The sequence below is a fragment of the Homalodisca vitripennis genome, chromosome 6, assembly GCF_021130785.1.
Source record: "Homalodisca vitripennis isolate AUS2020 chromosome 6, UT_GWSS_2.1, whole genome shotgun sequence".
Classification (NCBI taxonomy): Eukaryota; Metazoa; Arthropoda; class Insecta; order Hemiptera; family Cicadellidae; genus Homalodisca; species Homalodisca vitripennis.
In genome coordinates, this window is record NC_060212.1 from 150740121 (window position 1) to 150767224 (window position 27104).

The window sequence follows — 27104 nt, forward strand, 5'->3', positions numbered from 1 at the left end:
CCTGACAACTTTTTTTCGAACTCAAGTCCTGCTAGACGTCTTACTGTCCTTTTTTGATGAACTAGTTTTTTTCTCCAGGTTGGAGTTGGAGGTTCTTCCCCATACTACTATGGCCACTATTTTAAATGATTTCTCAAACAGGGCATAATAGCTTGTCTTTTGTTACTTTTAAAATAATTTATGTGCATTATCCACCTGATAACTGTAGTAATGCTTCTTGCTGATGAGATGGGTATGTTATGGTGCCATGTGAACTTTAAGTCTACAAACAGGCCAGGGGTATGAAGAGTGTTTTTCTTCTAATTCTGGACATATTTTTGGTTTTGGGAGCAAATCTTATTTTTTTGGTGTAATTAATTTGGACAATTTTATTTTCATTAAGTTGTACAGGTAAACCGCTTACAAAAAAGACTTAAGGCCGATTTTAGTTCACGTAGGGTGGAGTAAATACCTCTCCGCCGCTGTGATGCCGCCCTCTCTCAGTAGACAATAGACAATAGACAATATTCTTTATTTGTTGTTTCTTTAAGAAATACAATTGCGTCAATAGTAGATAATAACAAAAACTTAGATTAATATTTTCTTGCTTTACAAATATTGATGTGGTAATTTATAGAAGATCGAAGAACTCCTTCAATGAATATACAGGTCGTTCCATCAGCCAGTCTCGAAAATGTCTTTTCAGTTTTCGTTTCCCTTTCATGTTCTTGAGAATTTGGTGGTAGTGCATTAATGATTTTGCGTCCAATGTAAGAAGGTTTTTTGCTGAATTGCGATGTGTGGTGTACAGGGAGAATGTAGTCCGTTGCTCGTCTGGTGTGGTATGAGTGAGCATTTTTCATTTCTAGGAAGGTCCATCTGGCTGGTGTAGATGACGACTGCATGGATGTATAGTGCTATGACAGTAAGAAGCTGCAGGGATTTGAAAGCTTCTCTGCAGCTTTCCCTAGGGCTGAGGCTATAGAGTGCCCCTTACAGCTTTTTTCTGGAGTATCAGGATTTTGTTGAGATTTGGTTTCAGATGTTTCCTCCCCATGAAAATTAAGCCATATCTGAGGTGGGACTCCACTACAGCATAGTATGCTGTCTTTGCCGTCTCCACACCCTCCTATCCACTTCATTCGCTTTACCACATAAGTGCCAGATGAAAGTTTTTTTTGGTCAGATCGCGTATGTGATCTGTCTAGGAGAGGTCAGCATTAATTGTTAGGCCAAGCAGTTTTGCCTTTTTTTCAACTAAAATATTAGGTATTTTTGGAATCTGCTCTTGTCTTCTGCTAAAATTTATCTGGGTGGTTTTGGATTGATTTATGACCAGATCGTTTTGAAGGCAGTATTGGAGTGGATTTTTCTGTTGCTAATGAAATATCCAAAATTAGATTTTGTGCTGTGTTATTTTGTAAACAAAAGAGTTGTGTCGTCTGCGTACACATAAATGGTTTCTACAGAATTGTCATTGATAAAACTTGGAAAATCGTTTGTAAAAAGTATGAACAAAAAGGGCCTAAAACTGAGCCTTGAGGCACTCCTCTACTTACTGTGAGTTGTCTTGATCTATACACGCATTTACTCCCATTTACATTTTGTTGAATCTCAACTATTTGCTTGCGTCCTTTCAGGTAACTAGTCACCCAATCTTTCGCCAAGCCTTCAAAACCTAGGGCTGAAATCTTTTTTCAAGATAAGATCATGATCTAGACAATCGAAAGCCTTACTGTAGTCTAATAGGACAGCTGATACGTGTTTGTGGTCTCTCTAATTTATCTATGACATATTCAATTAGATTAGTGGACAGCTGTGGTGGTGGATCGTCCTTTGAGATAGCCATGTTGGTTCTTTGTTATTAGATTATATCAGTGTCCAGATGTTGTAACATTCTTGAGAGTGCTACCTTTTCTATTATTTTTTGAGAAAGTTGGTATTAGTGAAATGGGACGGTAATTTTCGGGTTTAGTGATGGATCCTTTTTTTGTGCTTTGGGTATATTTTTGATATTTTTAAGGGGGATGGAAACTGTCCTGAGGAAAAGTATCCCCACCACTGTCTGCATTCGCCCACTCGCTCTATCCCCTGACCTGGCCACTGCAACTGCATGGCTAACCTTCACAATCATAACGCAAGCTCCATGAATGTCTATGGCTACATTAGTCTTCAATTAATATTTTACAATTGGACTGCGACACTTGTATAGGCCTACACAGAAAAATACAATATAGTTATAGAATAGGTAAGTAGCTGCAGTGAAAACAAAACGGCTTGAGTGAGATATGATCCACACAGCTGATAAAACAGAGATGAGGAGATGCTTGTCCCACTCCCCCCCCCCCCCCCACTGAAGGAGAGCCCCTCCTGCGCATGGCTGCTCATATATTTGCTTCTGGGCAGATTGTGAACGGTTTACCTATAGTTCATTGTTGTTGCAGTATCCTTTCTTGATGAAAGCTATATCGGTGTACAAGTTGAATGTTTCTATTGATTTGTCAGCAACGGTAATATCCGTGTCATTTGCGTACACTGTAGTATGGCAGTACTGTAGTTAATTAGTTAGTCTGTAAGACTTCTTTTTAGCAAGAGTAGTAGTACTGGGTCAAGGACTAAGAACATTTACTGTCTTAAAACAATTAAAAATAACTGTGATCAACATTATGGAGTTACAAGATGACTTAATTCTGTGGTAATTTAGTAAATTTGAGACAAAGGGTGTAAGTCAAAGGAAAAAAATACATAAAAAAGTAAAATATATAGTATACAATAATACACAGATACATATAGTTTAAAACTAGATTAAGCTTTTGTTGCATGTCACATATATTCATCTACTGAATAGAACACTTGACGCACCAGCAACTCATCAGTTCATTTTTTTCTTAAAACTTTCAGGTAGCAAATTAAAACAACTAAAATTTTATTTATAGAAGTTGTTTTGAGTGTGTTTTGAATAGGGAATATTAAAATTGCTTTAATTTATGGTTTTGTAATAGTGAATCTCATTTCTGCTTTTAGTCATTAAAGTTGTCTTTGGCATAAAGAAGGTGTACAATGTACTAGGAAGTGTTAATATTGATAGAAGAGCAAAGTGAATTTACAAGGTGTGAGATTATTTAATTCCATGATGGTTCTAATTGCACGTTTTTGAAATATAAAAACTTGATTTGTACCAGGGGAATTGCTCTGGAGAATTACCCCATAGTTGATGTGAGAATAAGTATTTGTGACTCACACACATCCTAGACTTCTGCAACAGGAAGATTACTTTGGATAGTTATTTTACAAAATAAAGTCGTGTGATGTTCCCTACTTAGCTTACTGTTAGGAGTTATACCAAGGAGTTTAACACTAGAATTTGTTTGTTCAAAACTTGACAGTTAAAATAACATTTGTCCAGTCTTCTCTGGATAAATTTAAAGAACATTTGCATAGAACCAATAAGTTGAGGTTTCCATTATTGATACTGTCATATTTTAAAGCTTGGACAATTTACTTGATGTTAATAAAGTAGTGTCATCGTCATATAATATGGCTTTATAGGGGATCATTATGCATTTGGTAGATCATTAATGCGAACAATGAATAAAAAAGTGTTGAGGCTGATCCTTGAGAGATACCATTTTGAACCTACAACAGATTTGATCTTTTTTTGTTGGTGACTACTACCTGCTGACTGTTAAAGAGGTAGTACTGAATTGGAGACAATTTTGTAGTATTTTGAATTATATATGAAAGATTCATCACTCAAAAGCTTTATTGAGATCTCCTAGTTTGGCATTGTTTCCCCCCCCCCCCCCCCCCCCCAATGAATCAGAACCACAGTTACAACTTCTTGCACAGATCTAATTGTATTAAAATCACTTCTAAACCTAAATCGAGATCGTGAGATCGGTTTGCCCACTCCATTGTGGGCAAATGTAGGTAAAATATTTATTTTCGTCTTTCTGTTTCAAAAAGTGTTTAACTCACTTCAAAACATCATATTTTACCTCTATTGTTACTATGAAGTAATTTGAGATGTTAAACTGTAGCAAAATTATTTTAACAAATAAATACATATTTTACTTACAATTTTTGTTGTCTTTAGACAATCAAGCTTTTTTTGTCGTTTAGCCATGAACTAAGTTTTCTAGATGTTTTCATATTTTTGTCTTTCATTAATGCTACTATCAAATATAATAAACTTATACACTCAAAAACAAAGCCAACAACGAACTATTGCCCAACAAAAAGCAAATGCAACTTAAAAACTGAGGTTAGAGAAACAGGCTTTTGACTTAGTTTTAAAAGTATCTACCAGGCTACAACATACATTAGCCTCAACATACAAAAGCCTCTGATTTTGTGTACTCCAAACTAACATGTCAGAAGGTTTCAAACAAAGCTTGAGTTCTACTACGTCTGATAACCAAAGAAAGATATTATGATAAACCATCTATAGATGACTATGACACAGCTTTTGAAAACAACTCACAATGCACTTCAAAGACCAAGATTTAAAAATGCTCATATGTTCGCCCATGGGATGTGTGCGAGACCAAATTGAAGTGGAACACTTTGCCAAGAGGATTGTAGAATTTCACAGAGAAACTGGAGCAACAATTAATTTGTTATCCTGTGAACAACCATCAGCTCCAAGAGCCCTTAGAAAGAGCTTTTAGAAAGGACTGTCGCATGATGAGTTTTCTCGAAAAACTGCAAGAAGAAGTTAATAAAATAAAAATATCTACAAACAGATCGTTTGTCTTCCCCCTTTGACTCCAGCTACCTTAGAGACTCTAAGTGTAAATAACTCTGGGAATTGTTCTGAAAATATTCCTGTCTCTACAACTCTATCTTTCTCACCTCCCACCAACAGTTCCACAACTACACATGACATCCTTCTTCAGTTGAACCCTTTTTCTAAATCTCAATCTCCCACTTTCAGTTCCAAACATAAAAATTTGATTCCAACTTAAACAATAAAGAAGACTTAGTGATAATGAATAAGAGTAATATAGTAAGTAGTTCTACAAACCTAAAAACTAATAACAATCTAAAAAGTATTAATTTTTTGTTCATAAATATACAGAGATTCCAAAATAAAGTGCATATTCTAGAAAGCTTTCTGCCAGATAATGAATAAAATAAAATATCAATGATTGGTCTATCTGAGCATTAATTAGATGAAGGAGCTTCCTCTTTATTTCTGACCTGTCAAACCGAAGGCAAAAAGTAAGTGTGGATGGAAACTGGTCAGATGAGGCTAAAGTTTCTACTGGAGTGCCCCAAGGATCGGTTTTGGGCCCTTTGTGGTTCTTATTACAAATAAAATGATTTAACCAAAAAATATCAAGGCCAAATCTTTGATGATGTGCAGATGACACAACTTTTATTAAGATAAACTCTAATTTCGATGAATTACAAGATCTTGTTAGAGAGACTGTACAAGAGGCCTCATTGTGGTTTAGGTCCCAATAGATTAGTGCTCAATGAAGCCAATTCTCAGAATATTATATTCAGCTTAAAACAAACACCATCAGATGATACAATAAATGCTTTTTTTACTACTGTAAAATTTTTAGGTATCTATATCGATAGTACTTTGACTTGGAATTCCCATATTGAGTACATATCCAAAAGGTTGTCTAGGATAATTTTTCTACTCAGGCGATTATTGTCGTGTGTGCCTGAAAACTAATGTAAAATCAGCTTATTATGCATTTTTTCAATCAGTTTTAAGATATGGTCTAATAATCTGAGGAAACAGCTGTAAGATTGAAGATATTCTAATTCTGCAAAAGAAAGCTGTGCGAGTGATAGCGAGGGCCCATTCCCTGGACCATTGCAAGCCTCTGTTCATTGAACTTATATTACAAACTGTGATAAATCTGTACATCTTTGATTTAGTTAACTATTTACTCAAAAAGTTTCAAACTCTCACTCTAAGAAGTGATATACACAACTACTATACTAGAAATAGAACTAATATTGCCATAGATCATGTTAGATTAACCAAATCTCAAAATAAGTCACACTATAATTTCTCAAAAAATCTTAATAAAGTAAAACATTTTGGCAGATAAGTATCCCACAAAAATATTTCAAAACAAACTGTACCATTGGCTTTGAACAATCCTTTCTGTACCCCTATCAGAGTTTTTTTAAATTACAAAGATATTAAATTTTTAGTATTTGTTAATAATGTAAACAAGATCCATTACACAGCTCGCTAAATCTGTTGTACTACAATTTAAAACGTATATTTGTAAACAGCAATAAGATTTCAGTAAATTGTTCAATTTAAATCTAGAAACTGTCTTATTTTTATTCAATACTGTAAATTTCATCTGTAGAATCTTGTATTGTAACCTGTTATCCTAAGATTTCAATATGTTGTGCTAGTATTGTAGTAATTCACGCGCAATCAGTTAAAATATTTTTTAATTTAATATCTGTTGAACTTTTATAAAGTCTTTTTTTGTTAAATTATTTTAAAATCTCTCTTTGTTAAACTATTGTCTTACATTATGATATTAATATTCAAAGAATAATTTTAAATTGTAATGATATCTTAAAAATTGAATAGTTTTGGTTTTATTACTTGTTTCTGACTATGTCATCTAGAAAATATTACTGACTTCGTCAATGCATGTCATATGTAAAAAGGCAAATAAAGATTGATTGATTCAATCATTAGACCATGCAATAGTCCTTGTAGTACAGCAAATAACTAGTAGAAAACAGTGAATATACTTGAACAGTGGAATTACAAAAACTATCAGCAATTGTATGACAATTATGACAAATGTTGTATAGCGAGCAGTAAGAAGGGATTGATGAAATTCCCAATTATATGTGTGCAGACTAAGAAGCTAAATGGTTATTTTCATTTATTTCCATTTGTTAAGAGTTAATACAACAATAAACACATTTTTATACAATATTATATGTTTTTCTGACATTCAACAATATAAGAAATAATGACGTGTTTGATACCAATTACTAACCAATTCTGAATAGAGAATATTATTTAACTAATACGGCTCAAACCAAGTGAACCAACATATATTGTATAGAGGGATATAACAATAAGCTAAAGAAATAAATCAGGCTCGGAGGACAATTGAATATTTTTTAGACTATTTAATAATGAAGGTGAAAGTTAAATCACTATGAGAAGGATGGACAGACTGGAACACACGTTAAATGTACAAAATATGAATCTTTGTGATTAGGAGAGGGGAAGGCATACAAGTGGAGAGAGAGGTTGTAGATTGATGGATTAATTTTCAGACTCACCGAAGTTATCTTCATCTTCCATACAGCACGGTACAAGGGAAGAATCACCTCCTCACGAATGATTTGTTTGTCATAGGTTCGACACACTGTCTGGGCACTTGCTAGTAGAGTACACAAACCTCTTAAGTCACTTGGCAATTTGAATTATGAAACGTTATTACGTTTCGTTCTTATCATAACATTCAAATGTAAGCAAAACTTTTTTTCAATTTGAATTCGACTTTATTTGGTGAAATGAATGTGTTATGGGTGGTAAAAAGCACTCTAAATGTTAATTCAGACCAAAAGCTATACCTGTTCCAAATTTCAGCACAATCCGTATAGCAGTTTCAGCGTGATTCGAGGACAAAACTCCAAACTGCTCACCTCTTTGACAGACTATGAATTAATTATAAATCATTGAAAGAGAGAGTACAAGCAATGCCATGTGCCAAAAGAGCAACTCCATTTAAGAGGTTAACTCTAGAGATACTCATAACGAAGTGGGGCAACAATACGCTACAACCCACTCCACTCTATCACAATTCTGTCTATGGGGATATGGGGAGCGATCAGTGACCGCCGAGCGACGCCATTTTGTTGGTTGGAGCGTCCAGTTTTAGTAGCAGTGGAACATGCAGCATCGGGTGTTCACTGTTGAACACCATTTCAAATCAAATGAATCTGTCATCACTGTTCAACGAAAATTTCGTTTACAGTTTAATGTCGGGCGTAATGGTTCGGTACCTGATCGCAACTGGATACTTCGTTGGGTTAACTCGGTTTGTACAACAGGATCAGTGTTGAGGAATAAAGAGTATTTTGCGAGAGAATGCTTAATGTCATAAGATATGACAATAATGTTGTCATGCTGAGTGATGAAGCTCGTTTCCACTTTAATGGCCCAGTAAACAAGCAGAATTGCCGCTACTGGGCAGCTCACAACTCACAGGAAATACATAAAAAACCACTGCATTGTCCTAAAGTTACAGTATGGTGTGGGGTCTCTAAAATTGGCATCGTTGGACCTTATTTTTTTGAAGAGCTAGCCAACCTGTCACTGTTAATTCTGAACATTGTATGACAATGCTACGCACATTTTTGCAGCCAAATCTTGAAGCTTTGGGGGTCGATATGGAACAAACATGGTTAAAAACATGATGGAGCCACAGCCCACACGAGTAATCAATCTACGGCTGTCGTTCGAGGAGGAATGTTTCCTGGTCACGTGATTTCACGTTTCGGCGATCTCCATTGCCCTGCACGTTCGCCAGATCTGACGCCGTGCGACTTCTTTTTATGGGGACACCTGAAATTCAAAGTTTACCGTCGTAAACCTCGGTCACTCAAAGAATCGAAGGCTGGAATAAGTGAAGAAATTGCCGCTGTATCACAGGACAGTTTGAACAAAGTTATGGAAAAACTTTGAAGAAGAGAGACTTCTAATGTGTATTCATGCAGGAGGACGCCATCTTTCCGATGTTATTTTTAAAAATTAGTTGTGTTTTAAAATTGTTAACACCCGACTCTCAAATTGGGTTGATTGATGATTGTTTTGGTGTAATTAAAATATTGGTGTAATGAAAATTTTGGTGTGATTAAAATTAACCAACTTATAGCCTTTTAAAATCCATGCGTTCTTTTTGCGCCACCCTGTACAAATCAGATTTATAACAACGAGATAGAATTCTAATTTCAAAAACAATAGAGACTTTTATAATAAGATTTTTTTTGTAATTATAATAAAATATAACAATACACTATTTTTAATGCTTGTGTTTAATAATTGTGTTAATAATGGGTTTTATATTAATTTTAAATATTCACACTGTTTGTCATTATAAAATAAGGAAAGATTAAAAAAATATGTTCATTAATAAATGAAATAGAAACTTTCATTTTGTAGAGCCAAGTAGTTTTAAAGTCTCCTCAATGTTGTGTTGTTTATCATATTTGTTATAGCTGTTCTAAAACACTGGCATGACATGAGTTGCAGGGGGAAAACGTATTGTCCTTAGTTTAAAATTATTAGTGGAAGTTTTTTCATTGATGACTAACAGAACAACTGTAACGCACAAACCCACTTAGTGGACTGTTGGTGATGCGCAGTTAAAGTCACTGTGCCACCAAGGTCACATGTGTTTATATTGTGTGATAACAATATAGAGTAGTATGTACGTGGTGTGACCCAAAGTTCACAGCATGCTTCTTATTAACAACGCAATTCACTTCTTATCAGACCAAGTTTTTCATTGAGGCATTGCCCTATAATGTTTACTTTATTACAAATCTAGTTTTAAAACCAAAACGTGCGTTCAAACAATTCTGAAAACAGGATGGAAGTTAATTGTGTACGTACAAAAGGAAGATTCAGATATCTATGTGAAAACTCCTTCAACTGCTAACAAACAGTTTTCTTGTAAATTGATATTACGTTGAAGATCTGTGTAGATGAATGCAGTGGTCTAGACCCCATATCATAAAATTATGTCATGCTTAAATTATTGTCAAAATAAGAAATTTTAAGTGTGTGTCCGAATTTCTGAGCTGATCTCCAAGAAGTTATGAGAAAATATACTACTTTAAAAAACTTTTAAACTGATTATTGTGCTTTGAAGAAAGTGTTGTAATATAAAATAATTTACTGTCAATTTTATTGACAGAGATAAACTGTCATTAGTTTCAAAATGTCCTAGGTCTCAGAGGATTAAACTACTGTAAATAAATTTGATATAATTAATCTTTAGATTTTTCCTCATTCCGTATTATTTTATCAAAATATATGTGCCCTGTAAATACTCTTATACTATTATAGACCTTAAATTTAAACAAACATAAAATTTACTCGTTACAATTGTGTAATATAATTGATACATTTCTAACCATATCGCACTTATTGCATGTTATAGGGGATAACTAATTTGCTATAAGTAAATAAATAAGTTTACAAAACTGTAATTAAATTTAAGAGACATGGTTTTATAATTAAATGTGCATTGTAAATGATTAAGCTGCTAAATGTCCCCTCATGGTATGACTTATAATAGCTAATTTAAGTACATATGATAAATACATTTGTCATGAAAATGATGCTGCATCTCCGCAGTTCTCACGATCATTACACATTCTCAGTAATTGTGCTGCTGTAGTTTTATGTTTGGATGACTCACTGATATGTAATCTAATCTTTAGCCATGGCTAGGCTTTCAGTCTGTTCCTGTTAGTTTGTTTCTTACACACACACCATTATGCCACTTCCATTGTTCTCACTTCACTTCTGTTACTGTTCATCAGTCACTGTTTATAGATAAAGTGTGGGTGAAATTGTGAACAGGAATTTGTATTATAGAGACTGTGGAGTAGTAAGTTTTTGTAAAATTCTGGAAAATTTAAATACAGTATGTACTGTATTTACTTCCTTATTTTAAACATTGGAGTATTTCTGAAACTATAATAAAATTGTTAATGAAGTAATAAGATTCTACAAAATTACTGTTCATGGTGGTGGCTCTTGTATCATTTTAAAACTTTAAAAATATGCATTTTAAAACATAACATGTGTGTAACATTTATACTTTTTAGACGTATCTGACTGTAAATAGAATTGCCTAACAAATTAAATTTAACTTGACGTTTAATGATTAAGAAGGGAAGTGCATTTTGAAGTAAGTTTAAAAATTGAGACCATAATAATTGTAATAATAGTAATAAATCTTATTTTTCATATGGATATTTATAATCAATGACAATGTCACAATACAGACATAGGCAAAGTCAAAACATAATATTAATTTACATTAAAATTACATAATTACCTTTTAATTGTAATCTTTAATCTAAAAATGAGATGTAATGACTCTTTTGTGTTTACATTTCTAGAATAAAAAATTGCTTATTCAATAATGTGTAGATAATTAAACCAAGAACCGGCAACTAAATTAACTCTATTGGCAGGCCACTTTTCCAGGTTTTGCAATGGTATTTTATAAAAAATATAAGAAACACTAAAAGTTATTTGATTATGCATTACCGTATATAATTTCTTTCATTGAAATCAGTATTTTTTAATATGCATACTTTTTTAAGTAAAATTGCTACTGTTTTTTGTTAAAAATTTTTTAATATTTTTTTATGTTTTAGGGGGTGGGACACTACCTACAGAAATGGTATGTTTGTACAAAATCAAAATTCTAAAATATAAAAATGATTTATACATTTCCTGTTTAAAAAAATAGTTTTATCGACTTATTTAGTATATTTTTATTTTTATACTGATAAAACTTGCAACAGAGCAGTTTTATGTAAATTGATACTACCCTGATAACACACTATATCACATCAATAATAGTTATTCCGTACATGAAACAGTATTATATCACATCAAGAGTAGTTAGCAATAACATGGCATTTATCAATAACAAGTACAAGTACAAAATTATGTAGCGTAACTCATCATATTTATGAATCCAGAATGCATAAATTTTCTTACATGTCAAACTTTATATTTTCAAAGTTAGAAGCAATGTTCAAATTTTCTTTTTATTTGAAAAGATTTTATCTATCCACTAAACTCATTATGTATAATGAACACATATCCGTAATTGTTATAAAAATGTATTTACAGAAATGTACACTTATAAACCTAGTTTTGGTTGGGGCACTGAGATCTTATAATGGGCCTAATCAGATTCATCACCGCTGTTGTGGTCTACTGGTTCACTTTCTAACAACTCTCATATCACTAGATTGATTGAAATATTTCCTATCCATTTCTAATGCATATAATGTTGATAAAATTCAACATATACAAAAAACTGATTTTCGTGCCTTTTGACCCTTATATCGTTTTTAGCCGGCACGATATTAATGTCGATTTTTCACATCTTCATTAGAACGCCATAATGAAGCTCATTAGGAATTTTTCCGCAGATTGAGGTTTAAAAAACCTAAAATGACTGGACTATAATTTAAAATGAACTAGTGCCAGATGAATTAAGCTTTAAAATAATGAATTATAAAATAATACTTACACACACACATACATAATAATAATAATTTTTATTTCTCATTTGAATTTTTACAAATAGCTGACAATGTCAGAAATTACAGCACTCACCCAGGTCACACATCTTAATTACTACTTACTACTAAGAGGAACAACTGAAGGAAAGAAACTTTTAAATAATTTGAGACAAGGAATGAAGTATTGAATAAAAATGTATGTTTATTTAAGGTAATGTAATTTATATTAAAAAAATTCATCCATCCTATAAAATGGGATTTTAAGAGCCAAGAATAAAATTTACCTTTAAATTTAGTAATAATTTTAGTGTACAAAGCAATGATAGGTCTCAGCACAGTAAATATTTGGGGAGAAAAAACAATGTGACTATTTAAGGTTGTACTTAGGCAGTAATTTCCTAAAACAGCATTAATATTTTTCCTAGTATCATGTTTATGGCAATTGTAATTAAATTTTAAGCTCAGCACTTTTATATAAGATGGAATTACATGTTTTTCTAACACAGTTAAACAGTTTTATATTGCTGGCCGCAGTACAGAAATGCGGTTAAACCAGGGGTACCCAGAAAGAGCTGTATGGCACTCAGAGCATCATTTAAACAAACTTTGGGGGATTTTTGAAACTATAAAATGTGACAGTTTTGGAACCATAATTGAAAATGTATGTACAGGAGGGGGACTATGATAGGATAACAGGATTTCGAACATTTGCCGTCGTTATATGTTACAAAAAGGTATAACACAACTTTTCGAGGATTGAAAGCTATCCTCTTCATTAGGTGGGGGAGGTATTAGTACATACAAGTTATAAAAAATTGTAATTCTAAGCAATATATAGGTCAACCTCGATTTTTCTCATATTACAATATAATGTTCCAATAGTCAATTAGAAAAGGAAATGACTAGAATTTCTTGCCGGAAAGCAGTTATAGGGAGCAGGCAACCGCCAGACCGTCATATATTGCTTAGAGTTACCTATTAGTGATCAGGGGCAGTGACGTGATCTGGGCTTCAAATATGGAACTACTCGAGTTAATTTTTTTTTTCTAAAAGAGCAAGCAGCGCGAAGCGCTGCGCAGCGGGCAGGCATCGTGCGTGATCCTTTTTTTTATTAAAAATTTCTGATAAATAGTTATTACATATTACAATATAATTTAGGTAATGTATGTAAAACAATTTTAAACACATAATTACATGCTGGAAAGCAAAGTAAACCAATATAATCCGCCCAATACAAAATCTCCGTCAAAATCTGATAAAGGAATCTGTGTCATTCCTTTGGCCTGAATCAATTCATTATAGACGTAGATCACGCACGATGCTTGCCCGCTGCGCAGCGCTTCGCGCTGCTTGCTCTTTTAGAAAAAAAATTAACTCGAGTAGTTCCAAATTTGAAGCCCAGATCATGTCAGTGCCCCTGATCACTAATAGGTAATTCTCGCGGTTGCCTGCTCCCTATAACTGCTTTCCAGCAAGAAATTCTAGTCATTTCCTTTTCTAATTGACTATTGGAACATTATATTGTAATATGAGTTGCCTGCTCCCTATAACTGCTTTCCGGCAAGAAATTCTAGTCACTTCCTTTTCTAATTGACTATTGGAACATTATATTGTAATATGAGAAAAATCGAGGTTGACCCACATATTGCTTAGAATTACCTAAAAAAATAAATGCTGAATAGAAAATTGTATAATTAATTTTCTGTATTAATTTTTTAATTTATGGGAAATAGCGTAAGTATCAACAAAGATATACTGGTTTACCTCATAACTATCACTGTTAATAACACCCTTTACTGTAATATAATTAATTGTTATAAATAGGTTATTCTATCTCTATACAGGGTGTTTGAAAAGTATGGGTACGGCTTAATATTTTAAAAACCATAGGTGATAACATCTATAAACTTTGCACAGTGTCATATGGCTATGTAAACTATTTTTCCTTGCTATTACCATGACATGCCAACCATGGGGGGACGGCCCACAGAGGAAAACATGGAAATCTTAAATTGAAGCATGGGTCGAGCGATACCTCATTTGAAAGAGCTCACTTAGTAGAGTTGAATGCCGCAAACCGCATCTCAAAAGGTTTATCCAATCAGAAATGGCGGCTTGTTTTAGGTACACATTGTGAAGTACATTATGCGCTGCCATTTCTGACTGGATCGTCGTATTCTGATGCGGTAGGCGGCGTTTCACTCTACTAACCAATGTGTTTTCACTGACTTTTTTTAATTAGCAAATTATGTCATAAATTTATAACACAATAAATAAAACTAAAAAACATTGGTATTTATTGTGTAAAAATTTTTCCCAGGTTTGTTGTCATTAGCTGCCTAGGTCTTCACATTCTCTGCGAGTCGGCTCTCCAATTCAAGAATTCTTTTACTGTTAGAAACACCTATATAATGTAGTAAAATTGTGCTTTGAGATGACATTTGTGAATTTTTTACCCAAATAATATTTAATTTTATGGCCTGAGTGGTGAATTACGGGAATTGGATGATGCAGTGACTCCAGTAGTGCTAGGCTCCAAGTAGGGTCACAACAGCTGACAATCACCTGTAGCTTGGGTTGTCTCCTTTGCTTACATAATACAGGGTGTTTTAAAAAGGACTTACAACTTTGAAAATGTATATAAATTTATTCATCAAAGGTGGTATAGACAGTGCTGGTTTTAGTGCTGTTTTAAAGGAAAATAATTTTAGTTTTTTTTTTTATGATGCAGCTTTAGACTAGGTGATATGTAGAGATAGGTTTAGGTTTTATTATGTTGGTTTAATTTTTTTTGCAATACAATAAGATAGGATTGGTGTCCATTTTTGATTAATAGATACTTTATTGTTCTACCATCCTCATTTATGTCTTAGACATTGGGCAATGGCACACTTAACATTATTTTTATAGTTGTTTTTATAGTGAAATGTTAATTTGTGTTTCCAAGGATAGTTTGTGGTATGAGGAGATCTATTAGAATTGGTTTTTTATAAACTTTTAATGAGTGATTTTTCTGTTGTGATTTTAAATAGTTACACATTCTCCTATACCAATTATTTTTATTCCCGAATCTATTGACTACCGTTGCATAATCTTTATTTCATTAATTTAATTTTTATATTAATTATCCTTAACATGTTATAAAGATTACGATCAATCTATTTCAATTTGGATTTGTAGGAAATCATCTGGCTATCTTCAAACATCTTTATTAAAAAACCTTAACAAAGCTGTATTTTCTTGTTTCTCCGGGCAGAGTTCCATTATCTGTCTACAGACTTTGTTCCTTATACCATACATGCATTTTTAATAGTAGTGGCTAACTCATTTTTGAAGAAAGGCTTCCAGATATATAAAATATTTAACATGATATTTTGATCCTGATCCCACCTACATCAGCTCACTTTCTTAATTTATTACATAAAAATATGCAGCAGTTCCCAAGGATAGCCAGCCACTCCTTTATCCCTTTTTTTCTTCCTTTTCCACAATACTCTTTTTCAGTGAAATTTAATGGACTTGATTAATAAAGTCAGAGACATAACTTTTGATGTGAGGTGTGTTTGTGGGCAGGGGGAACCTGACTGCTGGGTTTTCATCCAGGGACTGAGCTGGCTGCAGCCCTCTCTGGCAGCTTCCCCAACCTTTGTCTCAGAGTCTGGAGGCAGGGACAAGGCTGCCACTTGGATATACAAAAGGTATAAGTGTCACCATAAGTTACACAACGTATCTGATCCATTTTGTGTCCACTGCACCCTTAGTCTCATTGTGGTTGTGTATTATTTTGGTTTTCTGGCAGGTTTAAATTACAACAATTTTTTTCAAAGAGGAATATTGGATGTTTCCTGCTATTACAAAGTGTATTACTTGGTATTCCTTTCCTGGTCAACGGATTGTGCTAATAGTTATCACATTGTAGGAATGCCTCTAGAGCTCATCGGCCAACTGAACACTAGTGAACCATTTATTGGTAGTAATGGTTCTATAGATAAGATTGTAACCAACTTCTTTTGTATCCCTCCAGTTTGGGTTCTCTTACCAATGTATGGTATACCACTTATCATAAAATTAGTGTTTACATCAAAGGCAATTAAGATTTTTAAACACATATTACATATTTTTTGGGAATACACTGTACATTTAAACCACATAATACAAAATCATTATGACAACCCAATTTTGTGAAATATAATTTACAACTTTGTGTCTTAGATCAAAATCTTTAGTTTGTGTGTTAAATATGCAATAAGACACAGCTTTAAATAGGCAGTTGCTGTCACCACTGATTTTAAGTCAAGGTTAATAAAAAACAGAAGACTAATGAAAAATAAAATAAAACATTTTGTAAGTAAAGACCATTTTGTTTTATACGGAAAAAGTTTGTGAGAGTGCCGTAATAGCTAAGCTGGTCATGGGCAAGAGGTATCTATAGGCTGAATGTCATCATGTATTAATATAATTTATATAAAAAGAAATTATGTGTAGATTTAAAGTATATCCCAAATAAAAATTAAATTAGTCATGAAGTTCAGGATTGTAGATTATGTGTCATGAAATTAACCGATGTTATTGTGTCGTAATTTTCGAAGTTCAAGTATGAACAAGTGCACTCCAATACACCAGTCTTTTATTATTTTCATTGAACTACTTTTTATCACAAAGGAGCATATATAATAATACAGCCTATTCGCAGTATACCTCATTAAATCATTGACTGACAATTTGAATTCTATGTTGAAATTACTTCAAGAATCATTTTATTGTCGTCCCACATTACAATGCCATGACAAAGTCAAAGAAATTAGATAATACTAGGTTTAGCACTTATGGTTATAAGTACATGTCAGAAAACATAAAAAACTAAATTAAAATACAATGTCAATACTGCCTGATAACATCTCATCAACAGAATAAAAAGCTTTTTTCTTAAGCCATCTTAAAACAACATTTTTAAAAAACTTTACACGTAATATCTCTACAGCCTAATGGTAACTTATTGAAGAGCTTTTTCCCAATATACAAATACATTTTCTGGGTTTTGGTGAGTCTAACATATCTAAAATCTAGAAGATCTTGGTACCTTGTATTATAATTATGAGCGACACTTCTCAGGTTAAAAACATCTAGATTTTCCTTTACATATACCAAACATTGAAAGATAAAAATACACGGCAAAGTAAGTATACCGTGTTCTACAAAAATAGGCCTACAAGAATCACTAGTACTGACATCAAAAACTGTGCGTAAGGCCTTCTTTTGACATAAAAAAACCTCCTTGGCACCACTTGAATTGCCCCAAAGTAGGGCACCATACAAAAGGTGGGAATGAAACAGCGCAAAATATGCCTTAGTAACTATGGTAGAGCTAGTACAAATTTTAAGTCTTTTCAGTAAAAAAATTACTCGAGACAGGTGAGAACAAAGAGCATCAGTATGACTTCTCCAAGTAAGCCTAGAATCTAAATTAATTCCCAGTAACTTTATTGATTTATTGTCAGAGTATTTCCTTAAACTAAAAACAATATGCTCTGTCTTATCCTCATTAACATATAGGCAGTTGGCATCAAACCAGAGGTAAGACCTTTCCCTCATATAATTTATTACTACAGAATTAATGTCAGATAGCTTATTAGAACACATTAAACCATATGCTCTTTTCTCAAGACGAGCGAAAGAGGTCCTTTTACTCTGAAAGCTCACCAAAGAAAGAGGCTGGCAATCGCCAGCAGGGATTGGGTTGACACAGTTGGAAGTCATGAGTGTAGGTTTTGAGCCAAACTATCTACTACGTTTGAATTTAGTATTTGTTTACTGCCTATAAATCATGAACTTTAAACAGCTATTAAAATTATATAATTCAAATTTATTCCAATTTAAAGTTTACTTTAATCTTTTTATTTATTAACTAGTTTAATTTTTATATGTGTTTTGGCATTTGTCATTTGAAATGAATGAATGAATGAATTGATTTTATTTCCCAAATATATATGTACAATATTACAATCCAAACTGTAAAATTAACTTCTAAAAAAATTTTATTACATTACCGAACGGAGTTTGAAATGAGAACAAAGAATAAACATCATAAGAAATAATCATCATAAAATAAACATCATAAAAATAACATCATGTATAAAACATTGTCCTCGGGAAATGAGCCTGCATGGGCTATGATGCCTGTGCGCAGACTCGAGTTGCTCACGCCTGAAGAAATAACGGACTGGATTTAAATAAAAAAAAAATGAATATAAAATATAATACAAAATAATATACTATTATATACCACATACATACGTGAATATGGAATGAATATATTAAAAGGAAAAAACCGTGTAATTTTAATATGTACCTGTTTTGAGAATTGAATATTATTAATTTTAAAAACATTTACATATTAGCAACAAGGGTAAATAAGCAGAGTCACCGCAGATTATAATGGGGTAGTGATAATGAATAATGATGGGATAGGAGTGGTGGCTGTTCACATGTCAAACTGTCCGCCCGTAGTTCGTAGACAACACTGCCTCGGCCTCCTCAATAGACAGTGATAATAACCACTGGTTAACTTTCCTTTTAAAGATAATTGTAGAAATTTCATTGAAAAAAACTAAAATTTGGAAACTGTTTACTTATATTTATAAAAAGCACGTGAGCTAGATAGTATGAGTTGGTGTTTGAATAAGATTTAGTTAATTGCAGTCGTAGAATTACTGTTGATCTAGAATAACTTGTGTTATGGGTGTGTTGAGTTCTTTAAAATAAATCATCTAAATTTTTATACATGTGTATTAAAAGAAATTTTATAAAAAGTTGTCTTATTGTAAAAATTTTAGTTTCTTGAAATAAAATGGATGTTGAAAAACTATGACATTTTTTAAAAGCTACTTTCAAAATTGATTTCTGAACCGTAAACAGAGGATGAAGATTTGATTTATAAGCTGGTCCTCAAGAGATTATCCCAAATGCAAAAAGAGATTGCACGTATGCATAATATACCATTTTCATTTCTTGAACAGCAAGAATATCCCTAAGGTTCTTAAAGGCAAAGATATACTTTCGGGTCTTTTGTTTGAGATATTCAATATGATCTGACCATTTCAAACGGAAATCTATAATAACGCCAAGATATTTATACGAGTTTATTTTTTCGTTTGCTTCGCAATTACAGGTACTGTTACTATGATTTCCACAATTATGTATGATCAGATTTCCTAAGACATAATCCGATTGAGGATTCAAAGAGATTGGCATAAGTTTTGTTTTAGTTATATTTAAGGAAAGGACATTCTGATCAAACCACATTTTCAGTAACATTAAATCACTTAATGTTTCTCGTCTCACATCCGCCCATATATTTCCTTTCAGAAAAATAAGTGTGTCGTCGGCAAATAATGTTATTTTTCCGTTTAAATTTAGCTTGGCATTATTGTTTGTCATTTGTATCAACAATTGTATTTCCGCTTACCAATCTTGACGCAAACTATGTGAAAATTTGATTTGAATTGAACTGATATATTGCAATAGCTTGTCCTATATATAATAAGGGGCCCAAGAGACAAGGAGCCAAATAATTACCACCCAGTATCCGTTATACCAATACTGTCCAAATTATTTGAAATTTTAATTTATGATCACAGTAGAAATTTTTTTTTTGGAAACTAATTGTTTTCTGAGTATGTCACAATTTGGCTTTAGGTCAGGAAAAAGTACCTATCATGCAACAGACAGCCTTGTTAAATTTGTGTTAAATGCTTTTGAAAACAAAAATTTTGGTAAGGTCACACTCTCTGTGACTTGAGCAAGGCGTTCGATTCTGTAAATCACAGTGACATCCTTGTTTAATTAAAGTATTATGGTTTAAGTATTGCTGTTAAGATTTTTGAATCATTTAAATACTTGTTTACAGAAAGTATTTGTCAAGGAAAATGGTCAAGAGAGCTCTTGGTTGAGTATGGCGTTCTTCAAAGCTCTATTTTCGCACCTCTTTTCTTTCTGGTATTAGTCAATGACTTACCTTCTTTCTTAATCAATTTCAAAACAATGTTATATGTTATATGCAGACGACACAACAATTTTAAAGTAGTAGTAATCGCCTGCAGTAAGTAAGCAAACTTCAATGGAATCCGTTCAATAAGCATCATTGTAGTTTCATTCCAACAAACTTTTTTGATTGAAGATAATATACAGCGCATAATGTTTAGTCTGAGACCAGTAAATTGAAATATTTATTCGGATATTGTGTCTTTGGGTAGTGTAAAATTGTTGGGTGTTTGCGTGGATGATCATGTGACTTGGAGACCCCACATTGACCACCTGTCAGCTAAACTCTCCTGAACTGTTTATCTCTTAAGACATTTCACTTGTCACTTGTGTAACTCTGATTATCTCAGAACTGCACATCTTGCCTTATTTTAATTAGTCCTTGGATAAGGATTAATTCTATGGGGAAACTGTACCAGGATAGCAGAAATTTTCATTCTACAAAAAAGCCATTAAAATTGTAGCATGTTGTGAACCAATTTGTATTACAAAGAAAATTCAAACCATATATTTAATTAATACTTAAACATCCTGAATTCTTGAAGACATTTGTATAACACTAGAAATAGAGAAAATGTATCTACAGATTTTTATAAATTAAATAAAACAATATTTATAATCACACTGTAATAGCTTTGGAGGTGTACATTCTTTAGACGGTATCACTAAATATTATTACAATGAATTTAAACAAACATTTTATTCCTGGCTTCTAGTAAAGCTATTTTATTCTTTAAAAGAATTTTTTTACCATGAGACTTTGTTTCTAAATATAGCTTATTTAGTTAAATTATTAGATTTAAAATTTTTAATGTCATATATGTTTTATTTATACAGACTGTCTTTTTAAATGTATCATTGTTATATAATTATGTTATTGTGATTTCGGAGGCTCCGTTTTACTTGTTGTCATTTATTTATTTCTTGTACAACTTTTTTATTCATGTTATTTATTTATTTCAAAAAATATAAAATACTATTTACTTTGTGGCATAACTTACTGTTTTGGCTACCAAATTTGTCTATTTAGGCTTCTGCTAGTTTTTTATTTGTCTCATACAAGACTTGTGCAGATAGTTTTGTAAGCTTTATGACAATAAACATATTCTTATTTTTATTAAAAAATTTCAACTGTGCTATATAATAGTTTTAACATTTTATTTATACTTTTCTCTAAATTGTTGGCAGCTTGGAAAGTCACACACTGTCCCAGAAGTTGGCGTGGCTGTTGTCGGACAAGGAACACTTGACCAACTGTTTCGAATCCACAGCGTTCCTGTGTCAGCCCCAGTACAGCGAAGCTGTGCTCATATGTTTGAGGGCCGTTGAAGAAAACCAACTGTCTCTATTAACAGACATTGATCCGAGCCTGGTGAGTTAGCAGATATTTCAGATTATAAAAAGTTTGAGAGACATTGCTAAAGGTCTTGTTAACCCTCTGAGACTAAAGTCAACAAAAACTAATGGAACAAGAAATAAGCAAGTTCAGTGAGCCCAAACAGCGGTGGCGAGGGATATGGTATTGATCAGGAAAACTAATATAAATTCTAGGTTTAAGACCAAAGAAATAGGAGAATACAGTGAACAAGAATCAGAGTTACAGAGTTATAGAGAAAGGTCATGTGCTATAATGCATAAGATGTATGTTTGTTGTATGAATAATTTCCAAGAATGAAATCTGATTATAAAAACGAGCACAGTGAGCTGCAAAGCACGCAGGTGTGGCCTTTTAGGGAAATATTCTAATCATAAATATTAAGGACATGCAGATTAAACTTTTAAACAAGCTTAGAAAGCTTTGTTGTATTATATCACATATGCCTAACTGAGAAAGGGCTTTAAACTTCAGGGGTTTTCCCCTTTGGATTTAACCCTTTTAGCCCCGGCGTCCGTTATATCGGACAGAGGTGGTCTAGCTAAAATGCCCAACGTCCGATATACCGGACGTCTCGAGAATTTAATGTAGCTGGCTAATAATATGTCCAAATGCCATCAGTTTCGGTATAGTAGTCGGTGAAGAAACGGGCTACATGCAAAAACAATAAACCTTCCAATTGGCATCGTATTTCGTCGTCATTGAGCGTAGTTTATTTGTCGATGTCGGTTGTCAGACGACTTCAGTTGCATTGTTGTTGTATACTGACTTATAACCTCAATTAGTTTGCGTGATTGAAAGCGGTTGTTTTTTCGTGTGATTTATTGTATTATTAGTAAAAAAAACATGAGTAAACGTCGTAGAGAAAAGTTACCAGTGAGTGAAAACACTTTGATAAACACTGGTACTTTGGCATTATACCAACCACACCCATACTGAATCGTTATTTGACATTTTGCTTCTACTGATTACTAGATTAGTGTAGAACAATATTTCGTCAATATAAAACAGGAATTGTCTTATCGCAAACCCCTCCCCATCCTCAGACAGAGGTCAAAGTCGAGCGGTCTAGTAGATAAGTGATTGCAGAGTCCCGCCGCGCGGCCTGCCGTAATCGGGATTCTCGAGAAAGATAAGATAACAGCGACAAAAATACCGATCACAATACCTGGAAATGCTTGTTGATTAATGGAATGTTAGTTCTGTTACTCAACTACATCGTTTTATAACGTTCTAAGTTCATTGAAAAAGGTTTAAGCGTTGGGGGCATATAACGGAATCTGACCCCATTCCCAAAGTACCATAAAATGTATATATTGTAAATATTATTCCTTTTACTTTTTTGAAAAATTAAACAAGTTTTAGTCTTACAAACCATTACAATTAGTTTGTGTTATATTATAATTGTTATTATTTCAAAAGTGCAAAAAACAAGTAAACATATCTGTATACTTCTACTGACGTTTATGTGGAAATATATGAAGAAGTGCTTATGCAGCAATACAATTAATTGGATATATCTCCTGCATTTATCAAGGAAAGTTCTTAAAATTTTGTGTGTGTAGTAAGAAATATGTGTACAACAAAATTGCTTCATTTTTCAGGGGCTACAATTTTTTTTTCTACCGTTTTATGTATGTCCAAACTATAAAAAATAAAAAAAATTTATGTATAAATACACTAAAAAAAAACAAATCATTCTGTAAAAGTACTTTTTAACTATTACATCTAAGAGTACACTTATTTGTGAAACAATTTAAAACAAAAACCTAAAAATTATCTTCAAAAAATAAGAAAACTAGATGAATTTTCCCTCAATTCTGCACTACGGTCCCTTATCGCCATGGGCTTTCTGGCAAGTCCATGGAAAAATGGCTGGGGTTAAAAGGGTTAAATAATTTAACAGAAATTACCAAAAATATTAGAATTTATATACCCAAAGTATCAGAAGTTTTACATAGAAATTTGAATAATCTCATCATCCTTCATAGAAGCTAGGAATGACAAACTATTGAGCTATATATTATAACATCTCAGTTTAACACGACAACAAAGTGTGCTGATCAGAAATTCACTGGGGAAGGGAACTGACCTGAAGTCACAAATCGACATTAATTAGATATTTATTATTTATTGATGGTTGCTGGGATCAATCTAAACTTTTAAGCCCAGTATACACTGGCGAACATTTCAGTGTAACGTGTAACATGTTGCGGTAACATGTTTGTTCGTTTTTTCAACAAATTCCCTACAGCTGTTCGATGGATGATACGGCCCAAGTTCACCAGTCAGTTTGAGGCGGACCTTGACATGTACCCATACTTTTCTTCATTTTAGCCTTCCCTCTTCGGAGGGCTGCAAGGATAGATACCATCTTCTTTTTGCAAACGTTAACCGACTTTTCCAACTGGTTTGCAATGTAGCTCCACGCATCACCTCGTAGAGTTTTATTAAAATGATTCTGGTCCCTTGAGCCCCATAACAATGATTTTTCTCTGTACTTGGAAATGAGATCAATTGATTCCTCTTGGGTCCAGGAGTCGTTCATTGTAGAATAAAAACACAACAGAGAAATGCTGAACGTACTGCAGACTAGCACAACAACAACTGAGACTAGCCAGTGACAGGAGTGGGGGGGTAGGAGATGTACATGTTATAACATGAAAACCGTCCCAACTACGCGTAACATTGTCGCGAACTTTCCTTTGATGCGCAGTAACTTACCGACTCTGGCTGAAACATGGGTCGCCGCGAACATCGTAACAAATTTGTTACGCGAACACGTTACAGACCTCCGTCCACACTATCGAACATGTTACGTGTTACAGTTACAGTTCGGCCAAATGTTCGCCAGTGTATACCGGGCTTTAGTAGTCACAAAGTTGTAACAATTTATTTAAGCAATTCAAATATGATGCAAGATTTCCAGTTACAGATATTAAGACTCATAATAGGCACTTCTAGCTATGTTACAACCCAAACATCATATACATAAAAATCTGAAAATGTCATTTGAGACAAATAAATAGTGTCTAAGAGCCCTCAAACACTGACAACTACCTTAGCTCTTAATTTGACACCTATCCAGTTATGAACATTGTTATTCTGAATGCAAACAGAATATGGAGCAATTGTCAGAAGTCTATTCAACCTTAGACTTATTCTACTGAGAAAACTCCCCACTTTGACATTTTCCTGTTATTTTACTTTGTTTGTTTCATTAATTCAGTTGTTTTACAGTTACATAATTCAATTTTAAAATATCAAAGCTTAAAGCAAATTTTACTTAGTGTAAAATATGCTTCTGAAACCATGAGGAGAAGATAAATAATAAATTTTTGAAACCTACTATTGTGCTTAATTTGATTTTTGTTTAAATTATTTTTCAAAATTTATTTTTTTATTGAATATATTGGTCAAATAACGTATAAAAAACATTTTATGTTTAAAATTGGATTATAAACAAACAATTCGTGGTCAGGTGTTGTCTTGAGTAAATTTACTGCTTCAAGCGTACGGATAACAGGCTGAATGCGCGCGCAGGTGCAAAGCCAACAAAAACTAATGTTGTGACTGGCGACAAATGTTCTGATGCGTCACATGCTATCAACATCACAATAGAAGAACAAACAAGCACTCTCGCATTCTGAATCTGAATTAATGTAATGCGTCACTACGAGATGCCGCTAGTTATCCTGCTTAGTGCGTTAGGGGGAAATTACGATCAGCGATATATATACTCCTTATTGCGTACAAAGTGTTAAATCATAATGCATACCTTCCAGAAGTCATTGTTAACGTGTTAGCACTGGCATACAATATCTAATATATCAAAGAAGAAGTATACCATATTTCAGTTACTATTTGAAACTAATAAAAAATTATTCAACTATATGCCAATTAGATAACTTGTGCCCTTACCACATTTAATTGGTTGTAAAACAAAAAGACCAGTTTGTTTATATTTTTTAATTTAAAAAATGTACAAACAAATTAAATTTTATTTTTTGTAATCATAATGGTTTAATAATGTCTATACATGCAATCATGAACATACATACAAATTTTGGCGTGTTTATACTTAATATACATAATTATTGGATTTATTATTATCAAGATCATTTATCAAAGTTTGTTAATTCTGAAAAAAACATTTGAGATTCTGTGTAAAACTTTTTGTATAATATTTATAAATGGAATATTTATAGCTGCACTATATCAACAAGAGGATGACGTTGGTTTAATGTATGTGTGACTGTTACTATTTGATATGTTCATACGTATATATTACATAATCGATTCTAGTCATAAATTGCAATTGCACTATGACATCTAGAATGCTAAGATAAGGCTGATATATGAGTGAGTTATGGACCTGCAGCCTATTAAACAGTATAATCAATCAAACAAGTATTTTGGGAAGATGAAGTATTTATCTATTCTAATAGAACTTATAAAATGTCTTATAGTGTGTGTAACTTTTGATTTTGTTCCATGTAAAAAATTAGAAATGGTCAGATTATTTTCAGTATTTTACAGTCCTTCAGGGTCAGTCCGTCAGTTTTAAATTTTTCATTGTTTTTTTTGTGCTGATTAGCAAAATGTAACTTCTTTACCCAAATGTTATATGCCATTTTTATTTGCAAGCAATGTAAATTAGAGCAGCAATATAAAAATTATGTAGCTAAACATTTTGTCTTCAATGAAATGAAATTATTGGTTACAGGCTAACAAAAAAATTGCAAATAGTAAAGCTTAATTCCGGGTAAGAAAATATATTGTTTTATTTGAATCTGTTTTTTAAACAAAAATCTCACATATGTATATCCATTCTTACAAATGAATAAACTGCATGTAAACAGCATATACGCATTGATATATCAATTGAACTTGGATTTTGCTTGCATGTGCTGTTATTTGCAGTAATTAATTGAAGTAAAAGTAAACTGTGAAACTCTTCATTAATTTGAATAATTTTGTGTGGAAATTATGTATATAAATTTGATAATGTACAAGAAATTGTTTATAACTATGCCAAGACATTTAAGAATCAACTTTAGCTAAGATCTCTTTTTAAGCTGTATTTTGTTTTTCCTCATGGGCCTATGCGAGGATCTTATCAAACAGAATAAGGGGGAGAGTCGATACAGTATAAGGTTATGGTACTGATAAAAAGTGCAACGGTCACAGACAGGTTTGAACCTGCGCTATCTCTAACTCAGACCCAAAGTCCAACGTCTCAAGAAACTTTATTGTCATTAAATACACAAAGGTACAATAAATATTGTCAGAAACAGTAAACATCTACTATATTACTAATGAAAACTATATTAAAGTTAGCATTATTTTCTCTTAAGTGGTTCATGTATTTGTGGCCTGAGGATCATCAACATTATTACAATTTTCTAGTGTTAAAATT

General features: G+C 32.8%; 1 protein-coding gene across 3 annotated transcripts in view; it reads left to right on the forward strand.

Moving 5' to 3' along the window:
• Nucleotides 1-27104, forward strand: part of LOC124365013 (run domain Beclin-1-interacting and cysteine-rich domain-containing protein) — a 77397-nt gene that overhangs the window by 14560 nt on the left and 35733 nt on the right. Inside the window, exons 1-4 of one of the 3 annotated variants that reach the window (XM_046820891.1) lie at nt 9394-10913; nt 11389-11414; nt 15844-15968; nt 21499-21682. In XM_046820891.1, the coding sequence (XP_046676847.1) occupies nt 11412-11414; nt 15844-15968; nt 21499-21682 (312 nt within the window). In that variant the 5' untranslated portion in view covers nt 9394-10913; nt 11389-11411. Of the gene's footprint in view, nt 1-9393; nt 10914-11388; nt 11415-15843; nt 15969-21498; nt 21683-27104 lie in introns of those variants that run through there. The other 2 variants (XM_046820892.1, XM_046820890.1) reach the window with 2 other exon arrangements.